At 44.5% G+C, this 27,995-nt stretch overlaps 1 protein-coding gene across 3 annotated transcripts; it reads right to left on the bottom strand.

Annotated features, from left to right (window-relative positions):
* Positions 1–549: 549 nt before the first annotated feature.
* On the bottom strand, positions 550–27,013 carry MAP3K14 (mitogen-activated protein kinase kinase kinase 14). Of its 3 annotated transcripts, none has more exons than XM_069786778.1 (16): positions 26,898–27,013; positions 19,071–19,343; positions 18,427–18,496; positions 16,328–16,538; positions 15,592–16,200; positions 14,389–14,526; positions 12,056–12,185; positions 11,194–11,325; positions 10,643–10,747; positions 9,765–9,928; positions 9,232–9,382; positions 8,250–8,600; positions 6,985–7,091; positions 5,446–5,590; positions 4,785–4,885; positions 550–3,892 (listed from the first exon to the last, which is right to left on the bottom strand). In XM_069786778.1, exons 2-16 carry the CDS (start codon positions 19,321–19,323, stop codon positions 3,728–3,730), a joined length of 2,832 nt encoding a protein of 943 aa, XP_069642879.1. In that variant the 5' UTR covers positions 19,324–19,343; positions 26,898–27,013; the 3' UTR covers positions 550–3,727. The 3 variants fall into 3 exon arrangements, with proteins under 3 accessions (XP_069642879.1, XP_069642881.1, XP_069642880.1); XM_069786780.1 differs by having other exon boundaries at positions 26,894–26,913; XM_069786779.1 differs by lacking the exon at positions 26,898–27,013 and adding an exon at positions 26,379–26,517.
* Positions 27,014–27,995: the final 982 nt, after the last annotated feature.

Here is a 27,995-nt window from a genome sequence, read left to right as displayed (position 1 = left end):
GCCACTTCAATCTGGGGTTTATGTTTCAAGATAACTGATCTCACTCGCTCACTGGCAATACCACCAGCACACCTCTAGTCCACTGTGCTGACTTAACAGACATGCACTGCAGAAGTGGAGACAAACAGCTCCTGCCCCAACAGCAAGCAGAAGCACTTGCTGAAAGGTGTGGGCAAATCTCCAGAGCTCTGCCTGCCTAACCTGGTGTCTCTGGATCCCGGACCTACATTTGCGCTATCGAGGGGACAACTCAGCAGCTCCCAGTACAGCAAATCCCCCTGCCTGCAATGGGACAGGAGGAGGAAAAGGGATGACCTATTTGGAAACAGAGAGATGCCAGTATATTTAGCAAATCCTGTGCTTAGATCCATGAAAGTTATTGCTGCCTCATCATACCCAGAAACGACTTCTCCGTGCATCCCCCAAACAAGGGTAATATATAGCGGAGTTTAATCAGACCAGGCTTCCCTCCTTGGAATATGTCTTTTTCAGCACCACTGTCTTGTTCTCTGGGACAACGTACCAAACCACTAGCAATGAGAATGAAGAAACTTTTTTTCCAGCTTTATTTTTTTCCCTGTGAAAATGCAGGTCAAATATGTTAATTTCAAGAAATCACAGTTTTATAAAGTGTCATTCGTTCAATACAAGCTAGTCGTTCCATTGCCTTCACCGACACCAGTACTGCCCATCCCAAAGAGATTATTAGCTTCATATTGCTTTGCCAACAGTGATTTTGCCAGACTTTCAGAAGGACCTACAAGACAAGAGCCATCTGTGTTTATCACTCCTACTGCTATTTGTCCTCCCTACCCTGAACTGGGGTTCTGTCCTAAAGACTAATTACGTTATTATACACAGTTTCAGCCAAATTTTAACATGGATAACAAAAAGCTTTCCTGACTTTCTCTTCTGTCAGTATTGCACAGCCAGTCTTGATCTGGAAGCTGGACTGTTTATGCCTGTCACAGCAAAAACGGCCAGCCAAATTAAGAGGAAACTGTCCTGGCAGCAGGAGAGAGCCAAGGAGATCCCAAGCTGGTAAGTAGCAAAACCATGAAAACCCTAGAGATACTCTTGAGAGAAGAACCACATTTCAGGACAGTAAGAAAGCACCAGTGGTTTGTGGTATTAGCTGAAGCGTCTTTCCCATCCGGCAGGGACTGCTGACACCACAGCCTGCTTGTCTGGCCGGTTGTCACGTAAAAGATTTGTTAGGTGGAAATCTGCAGCCTCACTTTCTCACTTGAGGTGGCAGCAAAATAGGACTGAAGGTTTTGGACGAAACGAACAGGATGGAGATACTGGCTAATGCTGGTGTGAGAGTACAGGAGAACATGGACATCTCCATCTACCCAACAAAGACATTCTGGGTTCGCAAGGGTTTACTGCCTTTCACCCATTTGTGTAGGTGGCCTGAGATTAACGTTAATGCTATAGATGAAGTGTAAAGCTCTGAAGTCCTGTAAACAGAGGGCTGCTGCATCCTGCCCTACTGCTCGGCAGAACTTGAGTCTAACACCAATGTACAAAACCGTACACCTGTACATCGAAGCATTTTGCAGACAACAGCGAAAGCCACGAGATGCAGCCTTTGGGAAGGGAACAGACCATGCTTTCGTATTGACACATCACCAACAGTGATGCGTCATATTGACACATCACCAACAGACTCTTCTTAGAAACAACCAACAGGTTTTTCTGTTTTTCTCCTCCCCCCCTCAGAGGAAGCCTAGGAAGGGTGCCAGGTGTGGGGAGTTTGGTTGGTGCACTGAACATGTGCTTGGGAGCTCCTAGGAACCCTGGAGAGGCATTTTGATCCCTCCTGCTCTAGAGCTTACAATTCTTAGTAGTTTACAGCACCTGAAAAAAGAAATCGAGCCAACCTACCCATTCCCCCCACTCCTTCCTGGAAGACATGTGCGTAATGTGTTAATTGTTTACTAAAAAGACTCTTAATGTGGCATTTCAGATATAATTAGGTGCCTATTTTGGACAACGTATTAAGTGCTTTAGAACAAAAAGTGCTATAAAAACTATACCCATAGTGGTGACAGGCTTAATTTTTCTTCAAGAGTTCCACTTTTTTAGTACATCACAACTTTTGTCTTCTGATTAGGGATGTCACTGCCTAGTCTATCAAAACCAGCCGATGTTCTGGGAGACCAAAGGGAAAGAGTATCAGTTGCTTAAGAAGCATTGGTCCTCAGAAAGGGAGGCCCAGACTATAACTTTTCCCAGCTATTTTCTAAGTGAACTTCACCTGAGGAAACTGCCAACATTCCTGCCCCGTTGTGTCCCCCAGAACCAGCATGGATCCAGCAGTGCCTACCTTGGGAGCCATTTCTCCATTCAGCCTGGATGTAGATAGCCCCTGCTCAGAGGCCACTGCAGTTACAGCACTCTGAAAGAGCCACAGCACACCGTCAAGTGACTGTGATTTCCAGGTGTGCAAGGACTTTGAGCAGTCCTGAACAAGTACACTCATAGCTTACACCTCCCGCTGGTTTTGTTCTGGGTTACAGACGGGCTAGCAGCATCTGCCCATCTGAATTTGATCCATGCAGTTTCAGTATACTCCAAACAATTCACAAATCAGTAAAAAAAAGTTCAAAGCTTAAGGCATTCTGGGCCCAGCTGCCCATCCCACTCCATTAACACATTTTGACATAAGGGGAGCAGTACGAAGCCTCGTGCCAGTCCCTAAGTGCTAGCAAAGACAAGCTGAGCTAACACACCACACAGAACTGGGGCACTGACCTCCCACGGAGGGGCTGAGCAGCTGGCCGGATTGATAGCTGGGAGTGAGATTTTTTTTATAAACGCTTCAGCAAAATTCAGACCTTGTCTGAGCTGATTGAGCCACTGTCCCTTCCCCCTCCAGGGGGAGCTGCCTGGATGGGACAGTTCACATGAAGTCCCAAGTCAGTGGTGGAAACAGGATGGAGGAACACAACCCCTCCACCCTGCCCACCAAGGAATATCATACCCTCCTCCTGCCCTACCTGCCAGACAGTGTTGGCAGCCACACCAGGGAGAGAGAGCACCAGCTCCTAAGTTGGGGAGACGACCTGAAGATGAGAGCTGCAAGCAAAGCTCTTTCTGGGAACAAAGTTCTTTTCTGATTCAAGAAGGAAGTGTCTGCGGGGAAGGGTGGGAGGTGAAACCAAGAACCCAGCTAGTTACTGCTGTCGATTTTCCCCATGCAAAAGGCTTGAGGTAGAGATGATGCTACTCAAAGCCTACAGAAACGTTAAGTTTTTCCTCCAGCTAGAAGGAAGTTAGCCAGCTCCCCTCGGCACAACCAACCACAGCTGCACTGAAGATACTCAACCTCCTCCTTCGGGCAAGCCCAGCAACTACCGGCTTCACCTCGGAGGCTGAGAAACAGGAGTTCTCATCCAATCCCCTATTCTCCTGAAAAGCACAATCGCATTCCTCTGAAAAGCAGGAATTTCCACCCACCATTCTCAAGCTCAACCTAACACTCACACCCAAAACAAGTAATTCCCACTGTTCTGGGGAACACCTAAGCTCAGGACATGTCTTGGAACTGGATCAGAACAGACAACAGAAGTGAGGCCCGAGAGCAGTGAGCTGCTGAACTGCTATCCTACTTCAGCACAAAACACCAGCAACTGCACTTGGTGCTCCACGGCAGGGGTGGTTGGAAGCTTTTGCAATTCCTTCTTTCAACAAGGTAAAAACCTCCAAAACAGGAACAGCTTCATGGCCTGTTCTCCAGCTGACCGTGTTTGACTCGCCATGTCCAGCTGACGCTGCAGTCAGGGGCAAGGGTGCACTGCAGCTCAATACCAGAGTCGGGGACCTCCATGTCGTAGTGAACTGGCTGGCCTTCTTTAGTAACCAGACTGAAAGCAGGGACTGGTATCTGTGAAGCAGAACAAACAGATCTGAGTGGCACTTCAAGTTTCTTTCAGAACATAGTATCACTCTATCAAACCCAGCAAATAGCTTCCCAACCCAAGAAAAGCTCCTGGAGAGAGGCTTGTGCTTGGCAGGAACATCCTAACCTTCTCTCATAAGAAAGTACCTCAGAAACTGGACTAGGTAGCATTCACCCTGCTGACGAATTGCCTCACCCAAGTTTTTGACCATTGATGGTGGTTCCTGAACTGCCTATGTTTGAGCAGTGTGAATTCCTCTGCAGGCTAGTGATATTTTGCTTTGTGATGTCCAAGAGAACATAGTACACCAAAGAGAACCAACACCACTAAAACATTTTCTGGTCTTCCGCAAACTCTTTGTTTAGAGACGATCACCACATTTTTATACTCAGATGAGTCACAATCCCACAAACAATCAGGAGTTTCTTTCAGGGACTGTCAAAGAGGCCCACAGTGAGGTTCACTGGAGTCTGCCAATATGTCCTCCAACCAAACAAGTTAGAAGCATCACAGCCAAACAGCCCGTTTCCCTTAGCTGATATTACTGTTCTTGATGAAAAAGTCATATAGTGGTTCTTCTTTAGGGAGAGGGGAAAGAATTTATCTTTATCGTCTAGGAGAAGGATTTTTAAGCTGCAACACAGGTACTTTCTAAGATGGAGGTCCCTATGACAATTAGCAATGGCTTATGATTCAGAAAATATCTTCTGGTATCGCACTCATAACAGTAGCACTGAAGTTATGTTACTAAACGTGTTATTAAGATCCTTGAATGGCCTTCTGGGTCACTGGTTTTAAGGCATTATGAGGCTGCATTATGGAAGAAATTGCTTCTCAGACAAAATGCTGTACTTAACTCCCAGCTTTGTGTCTCACCTGGCTGCTTATCCCAGTGGCAATGTCTCCCACCTTTGTCCTATGGAAATCCCTGATGTGTAGATTTTCTCCACTTAGCAATTGGATCTGGATTTTCACTCCTGAAATGTGCAACAGAAGTCATTAACTTCTGCTGTAGGTATGACGACTTCGCAGTCCAACACAGAAAAATTGACTAGCAAGGCACATACATCAGAAGAACTCATTTTTGACATTAAGCACTTAATTTATGTAGGTCTTCAAGCCTCCATGCTCAGTGAAAGACAACAATGACTCACAGAGCAGAGCTGGATTTAGCAAGAAAGCAGCTGAAGACATGTACTGATTTGCACAACATGCCCTCAAAATTATTTTGTAGACATTTATGGTTATAAAGCATATATACTTGCACATGGCAGTTGCACAAGGCAAGGCTGAACCAGACTCTGTGCACCCAGGAACTTCTCTGGCTTTTACTAGACTATACAGACTCAGGTGCCTTCCACCCATCTACGACTGGGGCAGACTTGGCCTCTTGAAAACCCATATGCTTTTAGGAGGGTCTGTGCTGACACAGCAACTGAAGGATAAGAAGAGCTCAAAGGCTCCATATCCCAGACCCTCTAGATACTGAGAAAATTACACCTGACCATTTATCCAAACTTTAGAAATTCAGACTCACCGTTGAAATAGCTGGGAGTGTCTGCGTGCCGACTGCGGTTCAGCAGGTTGTTCCAACTGAAGCTCTGTCCATCTGCCTGGCTGTTCCAGGAATGAATCCCAGAGCTCATAGTGTCCCTCAAGCTATGAGAAGCCTTCATGGAGTTCTGCAGAAGTAAGCACAAGTTTGTCAAAGGCTCCTAAAGAAAATGAGCTTGCATGAGATAAACATTAAAATAACCTCAGGAAGAAAAAAGTAGAAATCCACAGGGATATAAGGCTGGGCCTCCAGTTATTCAACATTTACCTGCCATCCAGAAAAGGGGATGAATAGCAATGCAACAGTTTGCAGACATAATAAGATATTCTCAATAGTCAAATCAATAATCACCTGAAGAGTTGGATGAGAAAAGAGTGTTTTGTCCTACTGAGTGTCAGGAGAATAAAGCAGCAGATAAAATTCTAATGTCAGTAAGTGACAAGAAACACACAGGAAAAACAGTTAACCATACATAAACAACTATGGACCCTACATTGCTGTATTGCTTGGAAAGGTCTATCCTATCTTAGAGTCATAGAAGGTCAATCTGACAACATCAGCATAGTGGTAAGTACCAATCAAAAGTCACATTAAACATTAGGTTTAGGTATCAGGGGAAAAAAAAAAAAAGCAAAGTCACATCCCACAATGCACACCATGCTCTATCAACAGCTGAACTATTCTACAGAACTCTGCTCAATCCTCCTTGAAAAGCATTAGAAGGCTGAGAAGAGGAACAGAAATAGGAAACAAAGATGATCACAGTCAGAAATGACTCCTGTAGATGGCAGGCTACACAACTTTGCACTCCATGTCTTTGATAACAATGACTGAAGGGCTTACGTTCTTCCCTGGTTCAACAAGGCTTATTCAGTGTTTCTCACTGGTATTCCCTGCTTTATGAACACCAGAGATAGAGCAAACAAAATTAATTAAACTTAGTATTTCAGTACTTTAGACTATGTAAGTCATTAGTATGAATGGGTTAAAAGAAGCTGATGGAGAACAGATCCATAGGCTGGGAGTGAATATCCAAGATTAGGGTCTCTATCCTTCTGCCGTTTTCTTCTGATCTTTCCCTAAACATCCCTTTAGTGCCCATTAGTACAGTAAGAAGACCCTAGCCTGCACAGCTGTTTGGTCCAGCTTGGTACAGCTCCTATGGTCATCACTGCTTCTTCACTTCCTTTCTTCTTGACATAGAGAGGGTCAAGGCCACTGAGATTTTCCATATCCACACACTTGATGCTTACTGTGAGTATACAGCACAGGAGAGCAACTGGAGGAAAGGGATCCATGCTGGATAGTAAACTAAAGAACAACTACAATCCTAAATACCCCACTGTCCAAGAACAAAGATTTCTTCCCAAGGTACTCTCCAGCAAACTGGGTGTCAAAAAGCAGCAACAAACGTGAGAAACTCCAAATGTCCATTGGTCACAGCTTCCAGTTTCCCAGAGGTGGTTACCCTGCCACCCCCACCCACCCACAATAACAGGGCTAGCATCCATTTATACTCACCTTCTCACTGGCATCTGACACAAACGGGCTGTCGATGCTGAGACATGAAAGCATTTGTTCTTGCTCTTCCAGAGAGTAAGGCTGTGAAAGGCTGTTCAAAAACAGTTCTGCAAGCAAAAGGAAAGAGAAGGAAGACATTTCCAGTGATTCCTTTCATGCCTCCCTGCACTAATCACAGTTACTGCAATTAATACAGAAAGCTTCTTCAGCATTATCTAATGAACACTGATGTTAGTGTCTGCAAAACACATGACACACAATTTCTCTGCTATGTAGAGGCTATGGCCACCACTGTGAAAATAGGGAAACTGAGCCAGAAAGGACAGATGAATTGTGCAATGACATGCAAACTGCCAGGGACAGGACTAGCAGCCAGAATTTCCCAGTTCTTGCCTATTATGTCACCTATCAGTCTTCACTCTAGATCCATCCACATTATACCCAGGGAAAGGTCAAATTCATGTACTTGACTCTTGCAGCAACTTGCACCGATAATATCCAGATCTTACAAGGCTGCTGAAGATCCAAAGCCATTTGAGAAGAAAGCTGGCCCTCAGCAACCCCTCAAATGCCATTCTTCAGTTCTGTGACAACAGTTACATTTCAAGACACTTTTTTTCCTAGCCTTAAGTTTTCAATTCATTTACCAAGACTAGAAAATATGGGATAAAAAAAGTGAAAGGTTGAGTTATACTGGGGCAATGGAACTGGACTATTACTTTACTGATTTTCACGCTAAATTTACTGCTGGTTTTCAAATTCTGGATTGCTGCTGGTAATCAAATTTGTTGGCTGGTGGCTATTGGTTTTCCAATGCCCAGAACAAAACAGCTGCAGACTGATTTTAACTATAGTGTTTTGATATCTCTCATCCAATAGGCTTATCCCTTCATTAGAAGAATTATGTCTGAAAACCTAAGATTTCAGATGAAGTTGGAATTGCAGACATTGTTTATACAGTGCGTATAAGCACAAGTCTGAAACTGGCTGTTTTCTGAGAGGTTTCTGCACCTCTCACAGAAGTTCCCTCCGTTGTTCAGAGAGTGGAAGGAAATCCTGATCACTACCATTGTGGCATATTTAATTGGTTAATTGGTAATTTAAAGGAAGGCTGAGCAACTAATGTAACGAGAGAGGAACTATGAACAAAATAACATCCAAGCTCAAAAAACAGAAATAACTGTCAAGAGGCCAAAAGAAAGCAGCTGTATTTTTATCACGCTCTCAAGCAAAAAGCTGAATTCCCTACATAGCCCATTGCTTACCTATTTCCAGCTGCTGAAGCTCTTGTTCTGAAATGGTTGTTGCTCTCTCCACGTGGCTGCAGCTCTTCAGGGGGAGAGGAGTTGAGGAGAGAGGTGGAGGATCCCACGTCTCAGATAACTCCTTGCACACGTTCCAAGGGGCTCCCTCGACCTCCTCTGTTTGCTCCAGAGATGGTGGTGGTAGGACTGGGCTCACACAAGAAACTTTGACTGCCAATTTTGAGTCAGAACCAGTCTCAGAAACTGGGCTTACTGTGGGGGACAGGGACGTCTGTGGATTGTTTTCTTTGTTCAAAGATAAATGTCTAGGCTCTCTGTATTCACCTTTCCAGGGGCTTGTCACACCTCCCACTACAAAACCAAAAAGCATACAAACATTATCAAAAAAAAAAAAAAAAAAGCGGTAAAAGTTTTCCTTCACAATAAAGAGTTTCCGAACTGTATCTTGCTGTAAAAGGCCCAGCTTCTTCAAAAGACAAAACCAGATCACCTCTACAAATTCTTGCTGTATTACAGAACGTTTCAGCAGGATTAAGTTGAAATAAATTATGGATAGTCTTAAAGGCAAGACTGGACTGCAAGTATGAGTTACAGTTCAGGATGCAGTAAACCTCTGCATTCAGTTCTGCTGCATACGAGGCTCCAGCTCACTAGATGCAGGTGATACTTCAGCTGAGTATAAGCCCAGCCACAGCACACACTTTAATAAACCCACAAAAAGCACAACATCGTCTACTTCAAGCAGAGAAGGAAGAAAGAGCATATGACAGCACACAGGAAATTTTAATTTATTTGGGTGAGAAACACCTGGCTGCGGGCAAAAGCTATCAACCCAAAAATATACATCAATGCTGAAGCCTGTGCAAATGATATATTGAACAGTAAAACATACTGATATTTCCCATGGGACCACTCTGACATAACTAGCAAGTGGCCACTTTACCAGTACAGATAACAAGCTTTAGATACAGGACATTTCTACCTTCTTCAAGTGCGACACTGGTCTTAGTTTTCAGTTCAGACGCAGATGCTCTGTGAAGAGGCTCTTTCTCCAGACCCATTTTAATAATCTCAGCAGTGAGAGGGTTGCAGGAAGGTGGAATTTCCCTCAGAGGAGGTGGCTCTTTAGCTATCTGTGTAACAAACAGGAAGTGAAAGAGGTTAGACCAGAGAGGCTCCATTTGATTTCAGAAAGGTTCTTCCCACCCTGAGAGCGTTTCCAACTGAAATTACAGCATTAAATGAGAGACCTGAGCAGTAATTTTATTACAGCTGAATGGCTAAAAAGTCACACCCAAGTCATGAGCAGGATACGAAAGAAACAGCCCCAGCATGTGTAATACACAGCAGTCTAAGAGGCATAAGAAATGATCAGCTTCCAAAGCAAGGTTGGCGTCATCTTAGATGACCAGCCGGCTCTCAGCCAGCCTTCCTGAAATGACTGCTCTCTAGCTAGGTATAATGAGATTTTGCAGGCTTACATACCTTTTACTAGAGATGTGTTGGGTCACTTACCTTTAGACAGAGCGGGTGATTATAATACTGTGTCCAAGGGTGGCACCCATTAAGCATATGTAGCATCATACAGCAACTGCTCCAGACATCCACTTTGGAGTCACAACGCTTTCCCATGACCACCTCTGGAGCCATATGAGTCTCCGTGCCAGGCACATAGTTCCCTAAAACCATTCAAATGAAAACTCACTGCACATAAACTAGAGAATTGCTCCAATGCAACTGCTGGGAAGTGTAAGGCAGCCTCCTTGTCTTTTCAGTTAAAGTGAGAAACAAGTCACCTTAACCCAAAAATCAGCATCACGTGCTCTTATAAGCTGTTCAAAGGCTACATCTCCTTATCACTCTCATCCCTTATACACAGAATAGGTATTAAGCTCCCCTTTCCAGCAAATGTGGGAGGTAAAACATGACCCTCCATTGGTGAGCTCGGCAGTATAAAACATATCCTTCTCTTTCAACAGCTGCACTAAAAAGCACTGTAAAGTTTAACTGCCCAATAGACAGTGAGCAATTTTGCTTCTGTGGAGGTCAGGATTCTTCCCAAGCTGTTTAGTGAGGTTACATGGCAAGTCAGAGTTACATTTTTAAGTTTTGATGTGGTTTCTTGCAGGGATAAAACACTGAATGTAGTATGCTGACATAATCTTACAAAAAATACAACAGCCTTCTAGACTGGGAGATAAGGACCACCTTCCAAACTTAAGTTCATTTTAGCTGTCAGTGGGATACATCACAGTAATATCAATAAACGTGACACTATGAGCAATGTTAAGTCTGGAAAATACAGTTGCTTGCAAATTAGCCATATGTAAATGCTCAAAAGGAAGAATGAGTCAGTAGGGCAATTCTTTAGAATCGCAGCAGAAAATCCTTACCTGTGACCAAGCACTTTCCCAGGCCGTCTGGATGAAGGTGAGCAGAGTGACCAAAGTCACACAGAAGAGCCCTGCTTCCATCATCAGACAAGAGCACATTTTCCGCTGGCAATGAGAAGTTTTTAATTAGTCAGTCTCCTTTGTATTATGGTTACTGAGATGAAAGTCAAAAGCCCACAGAACTACAGCTTTTGGAGCCCCAGCCAAGGTCTATTACTCCTACGGAGTGTCACTGGCTTAAGCAAGTACACAACTAGAATTATCTCTACTTATAAGCTACCAGTTATCTGCCCGGAGATTCCTCTACCCCAGTGGTTGGGCAGCGTGGGCGGGCAGCCTGGGCAAACAGTCCATCAGACCCACCGGATGACAGAACAAAAGAGGTGACAAATATGATATGCCCAGCCGTTTAGAACCAAGTTAAGTTCTAATCTCAAATGTAGAGCTGAAAATCTAGTAAATAACCTTTTACCACTCAGTAACTTAATCTCCAAGCTGCCTGCCTCTTTTAAGAAAAAGGGAAGAACAAGGTACCTTAAGTACCACCCTACCTTTTACATCTCCATGGAGAATGTTTTGAGCGTGAAGATACTCTAAGCCCTCTAGTGCCTGGCCCAAATAACTGAGGGCTCTGTCCTCTGGCAGGCATCCACTCTGTTTAATTAGCTGACCTAGTGAGCCACCTAGAAAGGAATCCAGAGAGTTCATGTTAGCTTATCTTTAAATTCTTCCCAGCATCATGAGCCTTCCTCGCTGTTTCTGATGAAGAAATGAGAACTGCCAGGTCTGACAGCCCTTATCTTCCACACATGGGTCTGTTCCTTTTGTTTATTCCCAGAGTTCTTACTGCCCACAGAAACTGGCCTCTTTCATGAAGCTTTTGCTTAGTGTCCGTTTAATGGTGTTGCTTTGTATCAAAAGCAACCACTCTGTGATCATATCAGACACTTCTAGGTGCTACTGATCACCAGCTTGATTCCTCACAGGCTGTGTTTTCCATGGTCCTGGCTGGAAAAAGGAGCATCAGGCAATGGAAGCATCTAGGTTTGCTGATACAGTATCCCCTGTTCCAGTACAATGTGCCCTACATGATGCCATGCAAATAAACATGAAAGTAAAAACCAGCAGCAGCTGTGTGTTTTAGTGAGAATTTGCAGCTGCTCTTCAAGAGATACACATCTTGAACTGGAATAAGGCAGGACTGGAAACAATTCCCCCCAAGAAACACCATTGCTACACACCAGCAGGGTTTACAATACCTATCCCAACCCACTCAGGAATTAAACGCTAGGAACACTCTGGATACACCAAAGAATTAACAGATTTAAAATTGGGGCAGGAGGAACTGGAGATCAATGTCCACTCCATTCAACAGTTACAATGCTGCTTCCATTGTGGTTGTCCCTTTCTCACCCTCCATCAGCTTCATGAAGATGGTCACCCAAGGTCCTTCCTTCACAGCTCCATACAAGGGGACAACTTTAGGACTTGTTATTGCAGCACATGTCGTTAACTCCTCTGCACGGAAGTGTTCAACTTGTACCTAGAGAAACAAAGAAGAAGCAGTGAACAAATTTTGTGATGAATCCCAACAGAATCATCCCTCCCTAATGCTTGAGTCAGAGTATCCTGCACTGTTTAGCAGCAGAGGCACAAGGATAACCTTCATTAACAGAAATCAATGGGTACAGAGATAAGTGGGAACACTCAGAATGGTTCTGAACAAGGACGATGAGAATCCTTAAATCCTCAGTGTCTGAGTAAAGTTAAGATTTGTCAAAAAAGATGCCTGGTTGCAATACCTCTGGTGTATGGCTGACTACTGGTAACCTTCAGGAGAAAGGTAATTTCTGTCTCAGTTAAAAAGATAATACTGACAACTTAAGCATTCTGCTTTCATGAAAGAAGAAAAAAAAAAACATCTAAGGATGGCACAGTACTTGACAAAAATAAAACTCCCCCAAAACAAGAGGGAATATGAAATATGGCCACAAGAAGTGATCAACAACACCACCTTTTTAGGTGGTACTCAGCCTGCACGGAAAACTGCTTAAAGAAAAACTCTATTCACCAAGTTCAGCCAAACAAAATAAAACAAGAACTTGCTAAAGACCAGAAGGAAAACATGAGTCATTAAGATTCTGGTGGGAAAAGCATGTATCACGTTTCTTCACTGTCAGCAATCCAGCTATAGCTAGTTTTCTTTAATCTCAAGAATTTGGAGAGCAGGTGCTTACAACACCAAGTATGGTGAAAGAAGGTCAGGTAGTCCCCTTCTAACCCAGACAGACAGTAATTCTAGACAGTTACTGATGTAAAATGAAATACATCATAGTGAAGTGTTCAACTTGCACATTAGAACTCACTGGTTTAAGAGTTTGGTCTGAGAAGATGTATTTCTGATCTACAGAAGTATCCTTTGAAATCCTCCAGTAATTAGGAAAAAAAAAAAGTTGACATTTTGAAAGAATTCATCTTCTCCTGCTCTCATGTCTTTCTTTTCAGCAGTAGCACTCCTCCTTCCTGAAAATACACCCCACGAGTAACAGCTATTTCTCCTAAGACTGTGTATTTGCAAAATGGATAATAAATTTAAGTAGTTACATCATATCAGAAAACAAGCTGGTCATGTTGCCACAAAATTCCACATCTAAAATGTGAGCGTGCAGAATAGGAAATAATTTTCTTACATGCTTAAATATGTTTGGTTCTATACAGCTGGCAAATGAAATGGCTAAAAAACTGGACAAGCTGGCTTAGTCTTGCCACTTACATCCTTCCACAGGCAATACATCAAGTTGAGACCAATGTAAACATGAAAAAGCAAACATTTTAGATTGAAAAATGCAAGTTCCAATTCTTTTTGCATATAATATTTTTGTACTCAAGACAAACGCTTCCCACACACTTGTTGAAGTTTTCTATTGGAGTAATGTGAGAAACATCAGTTCACAGAGGTGATGAAACCATTCAAGTGTTAAGTTCAAACAAAATAGTTTACATTCTCATAATCTACTTGCATTATCACTCTGCCTTCACCCCCGAGACCCCCTCCACGGCTGCCTATCAAATCAATACCCTGATTCAAGTTATGTTCCACATGCTTCATACATCGTATGACCATGGCATATCTTGGTGTACAATAGATTATTACACCAATTTCTGGAAAAATACACATCCTTTGCTGCATCTGTAACAGAATCACTTCATTGCAATGTGCCACTATTGCATATGACACTCCTGAAGAGATGAAAGCTCTCTCTGTTTTAAGTGCCTACCAACTGCCTTATTTTTTTCTTTCTTTATTCCTTTTTCAACAGAGAAACACCTGCCATATCACCATTTACATTAGACGTGTTTTAAGATGAGAATAGTTAGATAAGCAGACAACCCACACAGCCATTTCCCCCCTGCAGTCACTAGGAACACTCTTACAGTCTTTCTGAAATCTCTACTCTCTTGGCTTGTCTCAGCACAAACCCCAAGATCCCTTGTAGCATGCTTTGAAGGCCAAATTAAACTATTTCTGGCTGCTAAGCTTGACCCCCTGTGCACATACAGGTTCTCTGTCTGCTTCTTCTCTTCATGCCATCACCTTGAAGTTTTTCCTTGGACATAACCACAGCAGCGTTTCACTGTGACTGTACAATAAGGTACCTACAGTCCATGGTAGCTGGAAAGAGAAGACTTTTTCTCCTTATGCCTTCTTGTGTCAGGAACCCCCCGCTTTTCTCACACATAATTACCTTTTTGGCAGCACACTGAAATCCTGTCTGTTTATCCTCTATTTTGTATACTTCTCCAAAAGAGCCAATGCCCAAAGAACCGTGACACTTGGTCCAATGAACCTCTTCTCGGTACTCATAATCCACTGGCTTTAGTTTCTGGAAGTTAAAATCAGAAAACAAGATGAAGCAAGGAAAGAAACACTTAACTGTTGAGTTCCACAGAGACCAACATTTTCAGAAAAAGCACAATAATAGATATCACTGCACCTCTCTAAAAATCCCTGTACAAAATTACTTCTGTCACAAGCTTGAGATGAAACCATACAGGAGGACCTACTTGATTTCTGTGGGCTCTGTTTGATCTAAATGAGTGCACCCCATTGTAAAGAAAAGCCACCAGTATTTGGATAGCTTTGGAGCTCTAAACTATTCCCTACACATGCAGGAATTAGCTCCCTACGAAGCTAAATTCTACCAACAAAACAAGATTCACATGACTAAATGTAGACATCTATGTGTGAGCTAAACCTTTTTTATAGTAAGTAGACTGAGACTGTGCCTTAGGTCTCAGTGAGAACACATTCAGGCAGGTAAGTGACACCCTGAACTCCACCAACAATACTGACAGGGTGACAATGATTCCAGGGAAGAGTCCTCGAAGAGGAGTTTAAGGCGGCAAGAGAGAACTGAATTCAGAAGAAATGAATCATGCCTCTAAGATTTACATGCATTTGCTATGCCCAAGCCCTGCATTTGGCAAGGGACAATGTGCGAGTTGCTGGCTTCCTACCAGAGGCAGCAGATGTGCTTTTTGCACCTTCACGATCCACATGTCCCTGGTTTCTGTCTGTGTCACAGTCCAGGTCATTTATAGCCAATAAAATATTGCAGCCTGTTCACCTGAATGGACAGGGTTCTTTCACAGACAAACGGAGAAGACATGTTTGAAGAACTGACTAAGCACAGAAATGTTTCTCATAGACAAGCATGCACATTTTGTGAATGGGTGAACAAATTAGAGCCACTAATCTAAGACAGTGCTTTATATCCTTCAAAAAACAGAACCACATCTTTAACTGGCAGTCTTCAACTGTATGAAGAACCATTCAAAAAATGCAGTCTTGTTACAGAAGCTAGCACATGGATGCAGATTATCTCTCTTCTGATGCCCAGGAGAAACTCTGCCCTCCATGACACTAGTGCGTAGCGTCAGAAGATCACCTCATTAAGTAGCACGCCTTCATTTTCATCTGCTTCATGAAATTGTTCCTTTGGGTCCAGACCACCTCCTCTCCATGTCTTGGCTAGGCTGGCTAAATTTTGTGGTTCCCCAAGACTCACACTCCCCTTCAAAGCATCTACCAAGTATTCTTCCACAGAAATCTTGTCCGAACTGGTCTTCATGGACTGGTTGACACATTTGGGGAAACTATATTCTAAGTTTAGGCCAGATAAGCGATGCTCACTGTCTTGATAGTTGAGATCAGCGTGGAAGTACGTCTCCAGAGCATTACGTTTCATGGCATGGAGAGGACTGTCCAGATGTGGGAAATGAGGGGGTATTATGTTGTAGGGAAAAGGATGGAGAGTTTCAGGCTGTGGAACACTGTCCCTCTGATAGTGCCGTTTCCAAACATGATTAAGGCACTGAATAGGGCTTATCAACTTGTGCAGTTCTGTTTTGTATTGGCTCCTTGGTGAATGGAGTTTGCCCATGGACAGAACTTTCTCAGGTTTCTCAAACGGCAGCGGATCATAGACCAAGTCTTTGTTAAATTCTGAAACCCAAAAATTATTTCTGTAAAGAATATTTTGGTGTGATTCATCCTCCTAGAAAATAAAACAAAACAAAACAGCTGAGCAGGAACCTCAATATAGCCACCCAAAATTCAACCAAGAATTGTTAGGAGTTTGCAGGGGTCCCACCAGTACAAAAGGAAGGTTTAAGGATTCTCACCTGGACGGGAATTGGGGTGCAGCTCTCTTGTTCTGGAGTTCTGGGACCTCGTCTGTGAGCAGGCACTGTTTGTATTTTCAGCTTGGATCTTTTCTTGTGACGTTTCTTTTTCGTCTTACCACGATGCCTCCCTCTCCAACAGGTAGGTGCCATCTTCCCCTCCGTTGCATGGGCCACATTGTTAGGGATTTGATCGAGACTGTCTGACCGGCTATTAGAAACCAAAATGCATGAAGTCTCTTAGATCTGACAGTGAAAGCACACCTCCAGTTAACAACTATGACCCACAGAACAAGAATGAGAACTAGCAATTCTGCCTCCTGGGATTTAAAGAATAGAGAACGGTAACATAACTTCTTGCCTTCTAATACGTAGCATTTGTAACTTCAATATCAAGGCATGGTAGTATATCTGGCATTGTAAGAAAGAAATACAGAGGGTGTGGGGGGGAAGCAAAGCATTAAGTCTCCCAGTATTTGCAAATTCTGCAAGAAACAGCAAGACTAGACGTCAAAGTAGAGGGAAAAGCACTGAATGTCTCCAGGTTGCTTTCAGACAGTTTGGGTCTATGATTTATAGTGAACACAGAGATTATGTATAAATGCAATCTATTTAAAAATTTTTTTAAATTAATAAAAGTGCTCATAATATAAACGTCTGCTCTATTTGAAAGAAAAATAGGCTTTGCACCGATGAAAAGGGATGACTAAGTGCACTTAAATAAAACAGCTTCAAAAAGCCAAAATGTTCTGGCATTTAAAGCTCAATACTACAGTATGATTTCTCGGAATGCATACATATACAAAACAGCACCGGCCAGCACACCAACTGGGGGTCTGTACAAATAGATACAACTCTCAAGAGGAACATTTGCCTGCATTTACTCAGTACCAATCATAGAAGTTAGATTTTTTAAAAATCAAGTTGTAAGAGAAAACAGGATATTTCATCTTCAAATGAAGAAATCATAATTGTTCTGTTGATCCATGCAGTATACCATCTGTCTTTACTGAACAGTGATGCAGATCACAGCCAGCATTGCTCTCTCCCATCTTTTCCTGTTTCAGCGCACCACTGAGTGCTAAAAAATCCAATAAGCAGAGTTCTAGGTGATGGCATTACCACATTGCCTTGAATCTGAACACATAGCTGGCATGCATTTCACATAAACCCCCTAAGAAATGGTTCACTCTGCATTTCTTGAGTTGGTTCATGGGAAAACGTCATAAAGTCAGTGGGCAATGTCAAACCATATACCTCACAAGGCCAGATTCAGTGTCTGAAAGCTGCCAGAAAACAGGCAGCACCTAATTCTATATTCTAGTCACCCACTGCAGAGTGCTGGATCTGCTTGATAAAGCTCCAGCACTTAATAAAGCTCCAGTATGTGCCCCAAAAGGGCATATATTCTTCATGAAGAAAAAGCGGCTTGCTCCCAGATGACTTCAGAAAAGCAAGTCCTAGGTTTCCATTTTTCTATCACAAATGTTACTCTCCCTTTACCGCTTTCAGCTTCTCTTCACAACTCTATTTCTGTTGCTGATACTGTTGTTAAGCAAAGGTTCTTCTCTCCTCCCCTTCTGTTTATCCTCCCCAGAAACAAAGCAGTTCCTTTTTCTCAGGACTACTTCTAGCAGCAGCCTAAGTTTCCCACAACTTTTCAAAGAGGATGGTGTAACAAGGTTTCAAAAGCATCAGGACAGTTCAGTTAAAAAAAAGACTGAAAATTTTCCCTTGGATCCTTCTACTTCAAGCCCATGAACCTCAAAAAATCACTCAGTCATTTAAAAATAAGTTTGACAACCCAGAAATAGAAGCAGAAGACTACGAGGGCCTGTAAATCAGCAGGCATTGACAATATGACAATGCAAGGTGTTTCAAGTGGTTTCTGCTTAAACTTATATTTTCTCCTAATACAGAAAAGTTTTGAGGAAGATGTCTGGGGGAAGACGCACTCTTCTCAAGCCTCAGACAGAAAAGCTAATTCAAAGAGGAGTGCTTTTGGAAAAAATATTGTAAGCACACAGAGCCAGGGTGATTTGGAGCAAGTCAGCACGCACAACGGTGAAGGCGGGTATTCGTGTTAAGAGGTCTCTCACCTGTAACGCTTACTATGAGCAATAAAGGATCTCTCTGATAAAGTGGGGCTGAACTCCTGACTGTTTTCACCTGTGTGAAAGAAAACAGGATCATCACATGTCTTCAATATCAGGCAAAGTCTCTTCTGGTAACAACTGGACTAAAAAACAACTCTACCAACTTGCTAAATCAAACAGTGATCCAGACAAACCACCACACAGTTGTGCCACATCACCCACAATACGTAATTCCTCCCCTAGCATTAGATAGCTTCCCAGCACTGTGATCTCCTGATCCCCCAGCTCTTTCCCACCTGACAGCTTTATTTTGTTTTTCTTCTCTTTTTCTCCCCTCTTTTAAAACATCTTTCAGAAGTCAGCCAAGAACAGATGACCCAGCAGGACACAGATTTATAGTCGAAGCAGCTAGGTGCAATGGCCTTATGCTGTTCTGTTATTTATGCTTTATTCATTGGATGCTGCCACATTGTTAGGAGATTTCACGAGCTTCCTAAATAGAGACTGGGATGTGTCACCAACTCCACCCCACTTGGGATTACAAATAGATTTCGTCTCAGCTCTCCAGGAGTGCAAAGCGAGTGAAATCTCATACTGCATTACACATTCCTTTTTCTCAATGAAGAGCAGACTACCCTGCTACTTACATTCTGCTTGGGCAATAATAGAAATTGATGCACAGCCTCCTTCTGTTTCTTCTTTTGCTGTTCCTTTGGTGATTACATCATTCAGGATTTTCCACTGACTGTGAAAGATGACCTTCTTTGAATCTTCTACTTTGCAAACACTGCTCTGCTTTTCACTCACTGTCTCATTCAGCCCCTTGGTAGCTGTGAGCTCCTTCTTGTGCTTGATGGCTGGATCAGGAGCTCCTTGGCACGTAATTCCCATTACTGCCATTTCACAGGTTCAGAGAGTCACTGAGTAAGAACAAAAAACCAAAGCAAAACACTTGTCAAAATACTTTGCAGGCAGAAGTGGCTTTAAGTTCATGAGAAACAGGACGCTGCTGAAGGCATCAGATTACTAAATAATTTAAACCAAATAAAGGTCCTACCCAACCTCTGAGCATGGAGCTGAAAAAGAACCCAAGACTGCCAGCTCTCCATCCCTGACTTGTACCACTGAAGATCTGAATAATCAATGTTATTCTCAGCACTAAAAATAAGAGCCCACACAGGTTTCAAAGGGAAATTTATTTCTTGGTATATTTAAGCTATTTCCATCAGCTTAAATACAAACAGTGAAACCATATAGAAGAGGGAAGCCTTCTATCTCTAAACAGGAAAAATATTCACCCCAAAAAAAAGAAAAAAAGAGAAGACACAAAATATTTTCTCCTAGAGTACACCTAGGAGAAATTACATTGTGCTCTCACACCGCATAAACCGGCCATAAAATCCTGCTAATTGCTTTCTTCCTTGTACTCGGTCACCCTCAAATCCATTTCTCAGTTTTCCTTCCAATGAAATAAGGCTAGGCAATCAGCCTGCCCATCCACAACTCCTCCCTCGCTCGCCTTCCTTCCCCTTAATCGTCAATAACTTTTGAAATCCTTGGTCAAGCCCGACAAAAGTAGAGCTCCTAAGGTGTATTGGATTGATGCAAGTTGGTGTTGGATAGAGGACAGCGACGGTGCTGGAAAAGACGATCCCCTCCGCTTGGCAGCAGCTGGCGAGTCAATCAGCACGGGCTGCTAGCTGACCAGTTAGCGTAAAGGTAGCTCCAAACAAGTCCCAGCACATGCCAAATCTTGGCCAATTGGCAGCATAGAGTAAGGTGGAAAGGAGCCAGGGGCGGAAAGGGAGAAGTATAAGGAAGCAGGCAAGCAAGGCACTGTGGGACAGGACAGGGGTATATTGCGGGGTGCAAATCAGGAACGTGGAGAGTTAAGAGTTTCCTACAACCACAATGAACACAAGCCCACAGGAAATACAGCTTTGGTTTAGCCCCTGATCCCCTCACCTTGGATTCCAGAAAAGTTAAAACAGTTGTGTTCCTTCAAACCAGAATACGCTCTATTGCCCCTTAACCGTAGAGGTCACTTCCTCCTGCCAGTCCTCTCACAGCTCAAGTGCAAAATCTTAAAATTTCCATCATTAAACAACCCATGAAAACTCAGAAACCTTAACAAACACATACAGGTGTTAAGTACCACGTACCCAGTATAAGACGAGGAGGAGGGACATCTGAACAGAAGCCAGCAAAAACAAGATCTCAGAACTATTACAGGAGCACATCTTTGAGACTCATCAGTTTAAATGTGCACCAGAGTTTTTCTTTTCCTTTTTTCTTTCCTTTTTTCCCCTGCCTTGAAGAGCTGCCTAGAGCAACAGGACATTTACTCTAACAGGCTTCTGGCAACACAGAGATCAATCGGGAAAATGACAAAACTAGTGGGTGCTCTGTGCCTGAAGGACCACCAAGGAAAGGGGAAGGGAGTCATTTGGGAGCCAAGTGCATGAACCTTGGTGTGATGTATAAATGAGTCACCTAACAACCTGGCAGGTATACAAGGAAAGTCAACAATGACCACATTCAGCGGCTAAACAGAGAACAGCTGCTGTGCAAAAGAAGTGCTGATGACAGTATCCCACTCATTACGCCCGTCCCGCTCCCTCTCCTCTACAGAAATTATGTCAAATCTCAGTGCTGTAAAATAATCCCTTGGAGCAGCAGAAAGAGAGCCTGCCAGATGACTAACCCAAGCCACCAGTGACCAAACTGACAAGTTCAGAGCTATTTTTATACTCACTCTCTCCTGATTTGCATTAACTCTGTCCCTCCTTGCCCTCCCCTCACCTTCAAGGATCTTCAAGGTCTGCAGCACAAACCCATCCCCATCGCCAAAAAAATATGTAATTCTACAAGTCACTCCTCAGCTTAGTTAAAAGACAACAGAGGGAGGGGAGAAATGAAATTGCAAGTCCTCGTTGCCCTCTAAATGGAAAAGAATAACAAGGAAACATTACTGAGATTAAAGTCAACAAAGCACATACCTCACTTGCCGACTAAAAAAAAAAATAAATAAGAGGTAGCTATTGTAAGCAACGTCCTCTAACACAGCAGCCGCCAGCGTTCAGACAGTTTAATGTGTGACTCAGGTCTACAAGGCTGTGTAGGCACAGAAGCTGCGAGCCCAGCCCAGTTTAACTGTTGCTGCACAATTTTCAGTCCTTATAAGAATCAAAAACCCAACTATTTTTATGGTATGTACAACAAAGTGCAGCTGGCAGAAGTTGTGCTGAAAAAAAATTAATCAGAACTTTTAAGTAATTTTTGAAGCATGACTTCTCTTGAAGCTACATATTCAGAACTGAACAGGCTAGACTCATCTCCATGCACTTGGAGGGGGCGGCAATCCAGAGAAGCACAAAGCATTCGTAAGCCCCGTCAATTTGGACGTATGCACTCAGTGTGTCAGGCCCAGGCCCCGCGCACAGCCCTTCTCGGGAAAGCTCTAGATAAAAGGGAGCCTTGGGAGCAGTAAATGGGTACCTGAGGTTCCGCAGCAAGACCACTAAGAACAGGATTTACCCACATGAGACACGCTGGAGCTGCAGTTTCGGCTGCCTATTTACTTGCCACCGCTCCAGGATGCGCACGGCTTCCTGTACAGACATAAGTTACGTGCGTGCAACATGAGGAGCTTCAAGTTATCGAGCTGGAGGGTGGTTGTTTCATACCCTAAACTGCTTCTCTGGTTTTCAAAACCTCCTCTCCCTCATACAGGTCACTTAGATTCAACTGTAATTCTTGCTTTCAATATCCCTGACTTTCTTCCTTCTGTAGACGTGCGTATGGGCTCATTATTTTCAAGGAAGAAAGGGGAAGTCGGGTAATGATGCAGTAGATAAAAGTGAATACTACACTCCTAACCCACATTGGCCTTTTGCTGGCAGCGTTAAAGACTACTTGTTCCTTATCTTCACTAAGGTTTTACACTCACCTTTGGTTAACTAATGTTAGTTCTCACTGCTGTAAAAAAGAAAGTGCGTTTTTACAGAATGAAAGCCAAACACAGTATCAGTTGTGCTGTGGAGGCACCGGTCTGATGGCAGTGGCAACTCCTCCCTCAAATAATGTCTGTGCTCCTGTGAGAAACTAATATATTGGGTAAGGTCATCTGAGACTTACAGGGAGTCAGAATTGAGGAGATACTCAAACATTATTAATATAAGAGATAATCATGTGCTTTCTTCTCCTTTAAAACTTCCTCCTACCACCCCTCTCTAAACAAGTCCCTCTTTACCCTCTTCAGCTCTTCCACCTCAACTCTAAGCTATTTGTAGCAGGGACCTTAAAAGAACACTTCTGTGTTTCAAGAAGTTACTATGTATATAGAAGGAAAAGACTCATAACTGGAAAAAAGTAATGCAAACACCTCTCCAGCACTAGAGCACACCATAACATGGGATCCTGCTTGGTCTGCCTGGGTGAAATCTCCCTTGCCAATGGCTTTTTGGAGAATTTCAGTTAACGTTTGGTGCAGTAGCCCATAGATTTGGTTAAAAAAGACTCGGGAAAGAGCTTTAAGATATACATAAGACTTCATAAGTCCGCTTCAAAGTATGCAGATTTCTTTTCCTAGTCTGAGTGCGAATGTTGAGCAGCAGTTTCACATTGACATTTAGTTTGAAGAAAAAAAAAAAAGAAAAAAAAATCATGTTGTCTCAGTGAGGTTTCCCACTTCCTTATTGAGAAGAGTTTTATGAACAATGCATTAACTTAGGTTATCCTTCTCTTTTGCAGCTGCTACTGGTTTATTAAAACAACACAACTAGCATTTTAGCAATGTTGCTTTGCTGACCACTACAACAAAGCAACAGCTGGGAAGAGCCAGGAATTTATGCATCACTAGAGCAGGGAATGTCAACTGAGAAGAAGAACATACACCTTTTGGGGACCTTCCAGTCCTAACAACTGTCAGTAGGTATTCGAGAAAGTGCCAAGTCTGCAGTCAAAAGAACCTATCCAGAGTATTAGCTACAAAATCGTCATACAAAGATGTCAAAACCCACATGTTTTGCCAAAGAAAAAAAAAAAAAAAGATGACACTTGTCAAAAAAATGAATCACACTAAAGATCTGGTTTGGGGCCCAAGGAGTAGATATATATGTACAATCCCTTCAAACCCCAGTCACCACTTCCCTTTGTCCCTGCCTCCTCACCGTTGTCTTTCTCTGCTTGGATGCTATCGATGAGCTTCCTTGCCTGCCCACGTTTCAGATGGAACTGAAATTCAGACGGTTCCGTTTTCGGCTGTGTCAGTTTAAGGCATATTATTGTAGCATGGGCCTGGGGTGGTTATTTAAACAAGCTCAGTGCTGTCAGCAAGAAGTTTCAATTTGTGTCAGAAGGGACTTAAAAAAAAAAAAAAAAAAAAGCTGTAGCACTCAACACACACCCTTACCTTAAAACACACTTAATGCCATTTTAAGTTAACATGTTTAAGAGGAAAAAACAGACTTCCCTTGTGTGTCTAAGAGTTCCAAAGTAAAAATAAATAGAATGCCTGACTGATTAAAATACTGGTGAGTCAGATCACCAGTTGCTATTCCAGGATGCTCACAGCCTTCACCTCCTCTTCTTTAACCAGTGTTATCCATTCGTCTGTACAAGGGGCTCCTGTACAATCTTGTCTGGTTCCTCTCCATCCCTCACGTATTGTCAAGTACTGCTGCACACAGATTTACCTGAAGATCTCCAGGTAAAGCTAAACCTTCTACCTAAACCACCACGGAACTGCCTGTTCGAAGGATTTCACTATCAGCCTTATGTTCATGAGTAAGTTATGTTACAAATGATAGTAAGTACGTAAACATATTCTTTAAAGTGGTTTGATAGTAAATACTTTAAAATCCTGTTTCAGTCATTTGTATTGCTTACTGTAAACATCAGGATAATGAGCTTCAACTGGCTTCTTAGTTGCCAGACAGTAGTATATTGCAATAGTTTGGTTACAAAGTCTGTAGGAAAATATTTGCCTGGGTTTAACCATCAGTAGAATTTCTAAAAGTATCTAAACACACCTATCTTCATTTCCCCAAGTACAAGCTTGAGTACAACTCACTCCTTAACAATTCTTTTCATGTTGTTGAACAAAGATATGAATAACACCATTTGCCCAGAGTTTATAAACATCACTGCAACCCCATTCATTCAAAGTGGCTAATGTTTCCAAAGTGCTTTGCAAACAAGTATAACAGAAAGCATCAGAACAAACTTCAACCTGACAAGGTTTTGCCTTCCAGCCTGGCTTAGCTGTTCTCACACTGGCTTTGGGGGGCTGTTCTCACACTGCTTAATGACATCCTGGTTTTTAAGACCCACTTGTGAAATGAAGCCATTTCCTAAATTATAACAAGATGATACAGTAAAGCACCTAAATGGACAACTTCCGACAATAACCACAAACACACATTAAAATCAATTCTGCCCAAGCAGCCAGGATGGAGTTTTCACCAGTTATTACTATACATTGCTTTGCAGCTTTAAATTTTCAATTGCATTTATAAAATGCCATGTAATTCTACAAGTAAGCAGTAAGGCTGAAATGCTATGCAAAACCAAAAGTTTAGTTAAATTCAGTACAGATAGAAACATTCCCATGTAATCTTAATTTATGATTGGTCCTGTGAATTCAATTATGATGATTTTATACTATAAAGTAGAAATATGAACTGACCGGAGTAGTTTCTAACTGTCCAGACTGAGCAAACTCCCATGAGACAAACTCCCATATTAACTGCAGAAGAGAACTGCCTTTTAGACAAGACAAAGTCCATATTCTTCAGGGCCCAGATGTCACTAAACTGTGATCAGCGAAGCCCAGTTTCCTGCAGACTGAAGTCCCCCACACCTAGCACTGATAGGCCTCCTTCTGGTCCCCCCCCCTGTATCCTCATGATCTCCCTTCCCCAGCATCTCCAGACCCTTTCCTAACTCAGGTCTCTTTTACTCTGGGCCAGCTGCTCTTCCTGGAACTTGGAAATCTTTCTGTCTTCCAGACCTCTACCCCTCTGTCTCCACCAACAGATTTGACTGACACTTGCCAGCAAACTTCGAAAGTCGCAGAAGAAAAGTTAAAGAGATGGAACGGTCAGGTTTGCCTCTATCCTCTTAGCAGGCAGAGTAATAATTAGGCACCTGATCACTGTTACAACAAAAGCTCAGCTCTACCTTCTCACATTTAACACCGAAATAAGATTCAGGACAGACAGTGGCCAAGTTCATTAACTCCAGCGATGTTGGATCAGGTCCCACATATCCTTTAGGTTTTTTGGTTGTTATATGCTTGTTTGTTACACTCCTGCTTCACAGCATGCTATACAAAGATTCACTCTCTTATAGCAGTTAAAATTTAATAGTTAATAGCAAATGACTCATTCCACAGGAATCTAGTGGCTGTGCCAATAACAGATTTTAACTTAGTTGAAATGCAATAAAGCAGCACACTACAGACACTTATTTCAAAGCCCGATTCGATTGTTCTTATCACTAATGTCACGGCGAAGAAGGTGCAAGTTATTACTCATAAAAGACTTCAGAAAGCCGGCTGAAAAAGAAATTTAGACGTTGTTTATGGATGCTAGTTTCAGATTGCTGCTTCTTACATGTGCAGAGCGCCGAACACATGTTTCTAATGTAACCAATTAAAGTAGACAGGAAGCATCTGAGATCAACCACAGGCAGCAACTTATTAATCAGCAAAGAAGCATTTTAACCTTTTGCCAGAAAAAAAAAAAAAAAAGTCACGTCAAAGCGAAGCGCTACGGCTAGGTGCGAGGTGCGAGCAGACAGGCAGTTTAACCGAACTTCAGATCTTATTCAGTCGCGTATTTTGATTAGCCGGTCTCCGGCCTGCCTCCTCCTCCCCGCTCCCGGGCCGGGGGTGGCTGTGGAGAGCAGCACCTAGCAACACCCAATGAACGCGGCAGGCTCTGCGGCTTCACCTCTTCTCGCCGGCGGGTGCTCCGGGACAGGCGCGGCCGCCCGGGAACCGGGGAGCTGTGAAGCCGAGGCGGGCGGCTTCCCGGCAGCGGCAGGACGGCCAGGCTTTACCGGGGGGCGGCTCGGCGCTCCGCGGCGGTGCGGCCACCGGCGGGCGGACGAGGAGCGCGGCTGCCGGCAGGAGCCCGTTAGGCGGTAGGTACCGCTCAAAGCTCCCCGGTACTCCCGGGCGGGCAGGACCCTTCCCGCGGCTGGGGGGGGGAGGGGGGAGCGGGCTCCTCTCCCGCCGGGACCGGGCCAGCGAGCAGGGGGGGGGCTCCCTCACACCCTCCTCCCGGAGGCGGCCGCGGAAGCGGCGGCGCCGGCCGGCAGCGGGCTCCGCCGGGCCGCTTCGGGTGAGAGGCGCTCCGCGGTTCCCGGACCGAACGCCGCCCCCCGGATCCCGCCCCCGCGGCGGTGCCGGGGCGCAGCCCCGCTCCGCACCACCCCACCCCCCCGCCGCCCCGAGCGGCCGCACCTACCGCTCCGGCCCGGCGCGGCCCCTCAGGCCTCCTGAGCGGCGCCCCGCTCACTGACAGGCGGTGGCCAGCGCCGGCCCCGCCCCCCCGCCGCCGCGCGGCCAATCGCCCCGCCTGACGGCGCCCCGCTCCCGCCCCCGCCCGCCGCGCGCGCCCCGCCCCGCCGCCCGCGCGCGCCCAACCACCGCCCGGCCCCGCCCCGCCGGCTCTACGGGCGGCGGCGCGGTCCCGGCGGGCCGGGGAAGGCCGGGGGCGGGCGGCGAGCGGCCGGGGGCGGATCGGGTTTCCCAGAAGCGGGCGGGGCTTCCTGCCAAGCATTCCCCGCCCCCCCCACCTTCTTCCCCTCTCCCCCCCCAGCTTCCGCCGGGCGCTGGCCCCGCGCTGCGCATGCGCCCGCGGCCGGAGGGGAGCCGCGAGGGCAGCGGCGCGGAGGCGCCCAGTGCGCAGGCGCGGGGGGAGAGGAGGGGGCGAGGCGCGTGCGCCGAGTGACCGTTAAACGGCCGCCGGTCTCCTCACGATCGTTTCTCTCAGCGGTCGCGTTCGGCTTGGCGCTGGCGGGGGGGCCGAGCCGAGGCGTCGGTCCCTCGCTCCGCCGCACAAGCAGGGCCGGCAGCGCTGCTGGCCGCCTCCCTGGGCCTCGCCTCTGCTCTGGGGTCCCTGCCGCCGCCTCAGAAAGGGAGGCGGGAAGCGGGCCGAAGCGGTGCTGGCCGGGCCGCTGGGTTCGTAGCCTGGCTGCCGCCTGCTTCGGTAGCCTCCTCGCCGTGTTGTCGTGCTGCAGTAAGGGCGCTGGTGTAAAGCTGTAGCGGCTGTACGAGTTTTTCCAAGAAAAGTTAGTAAGTGGGATTTGCCTGTACAGGTGCTAGAGGAATGTATAGCTTTGAAGGAGGAGACCAGAGCTGCTCTAACAGCGTTCTGTCTGTAAGCTGTCTCTTTTGACACGTATAAATTAAACTGCTTTTGGCTTAACAAGCTGAGACTTTCCGTTGACTTTTTTTTTTTCTTTCCCTGTTCTAAGACTCTGTTACCTTTTACCAGTTAAATGCCAAGAGAAAGGCTGCAAGTAGGGATGTCTTCATTTGATGTCAGAGCTGCATAAAGGCC

This window comes from Haliaeetus albicilla, chromosome 7 (assembly GCF_947461875.1).
Source record: "Haliaeetus albicilla chromosome 7, bHalAlb1.1, whole genome shotgun sequence".
Taxonomy (NCBI): Eukaryota; Metazoa; Chordata; class Aves; order Accipitriformes; family Accipitridae; genus Haliaeetus; species Haliaeetus albicilla.
This window is presented reverse-complemented; position numbering and strand designations above follow the sequence as displayed.

Bases quoted from the DNA above. Each gene is read 5' to 3' on its own strand.
- MAP3K14 (XM_069786778.1), bottom strand. From the start codon at position 19,323: ATGGCAGTAATGGGAATTACGTGCCAAGGAGCTCCTGATCCAGCCATC. The intron at 12,186-14,388 runs GTAATTATGTGT...TTGTTTCTCTAG, and splicing joins TTCAGTGTGCTGCCAAAAAG to GTACAAGTTGAACACTTCCG. The intron at 5,591-6,984 runs GTGAGTATAAAT...TTACTTCTGCAG, and splicing joins TGTCAGATGCCAGTGAGAAG to AACTCCATGAAGGCTTCTCA.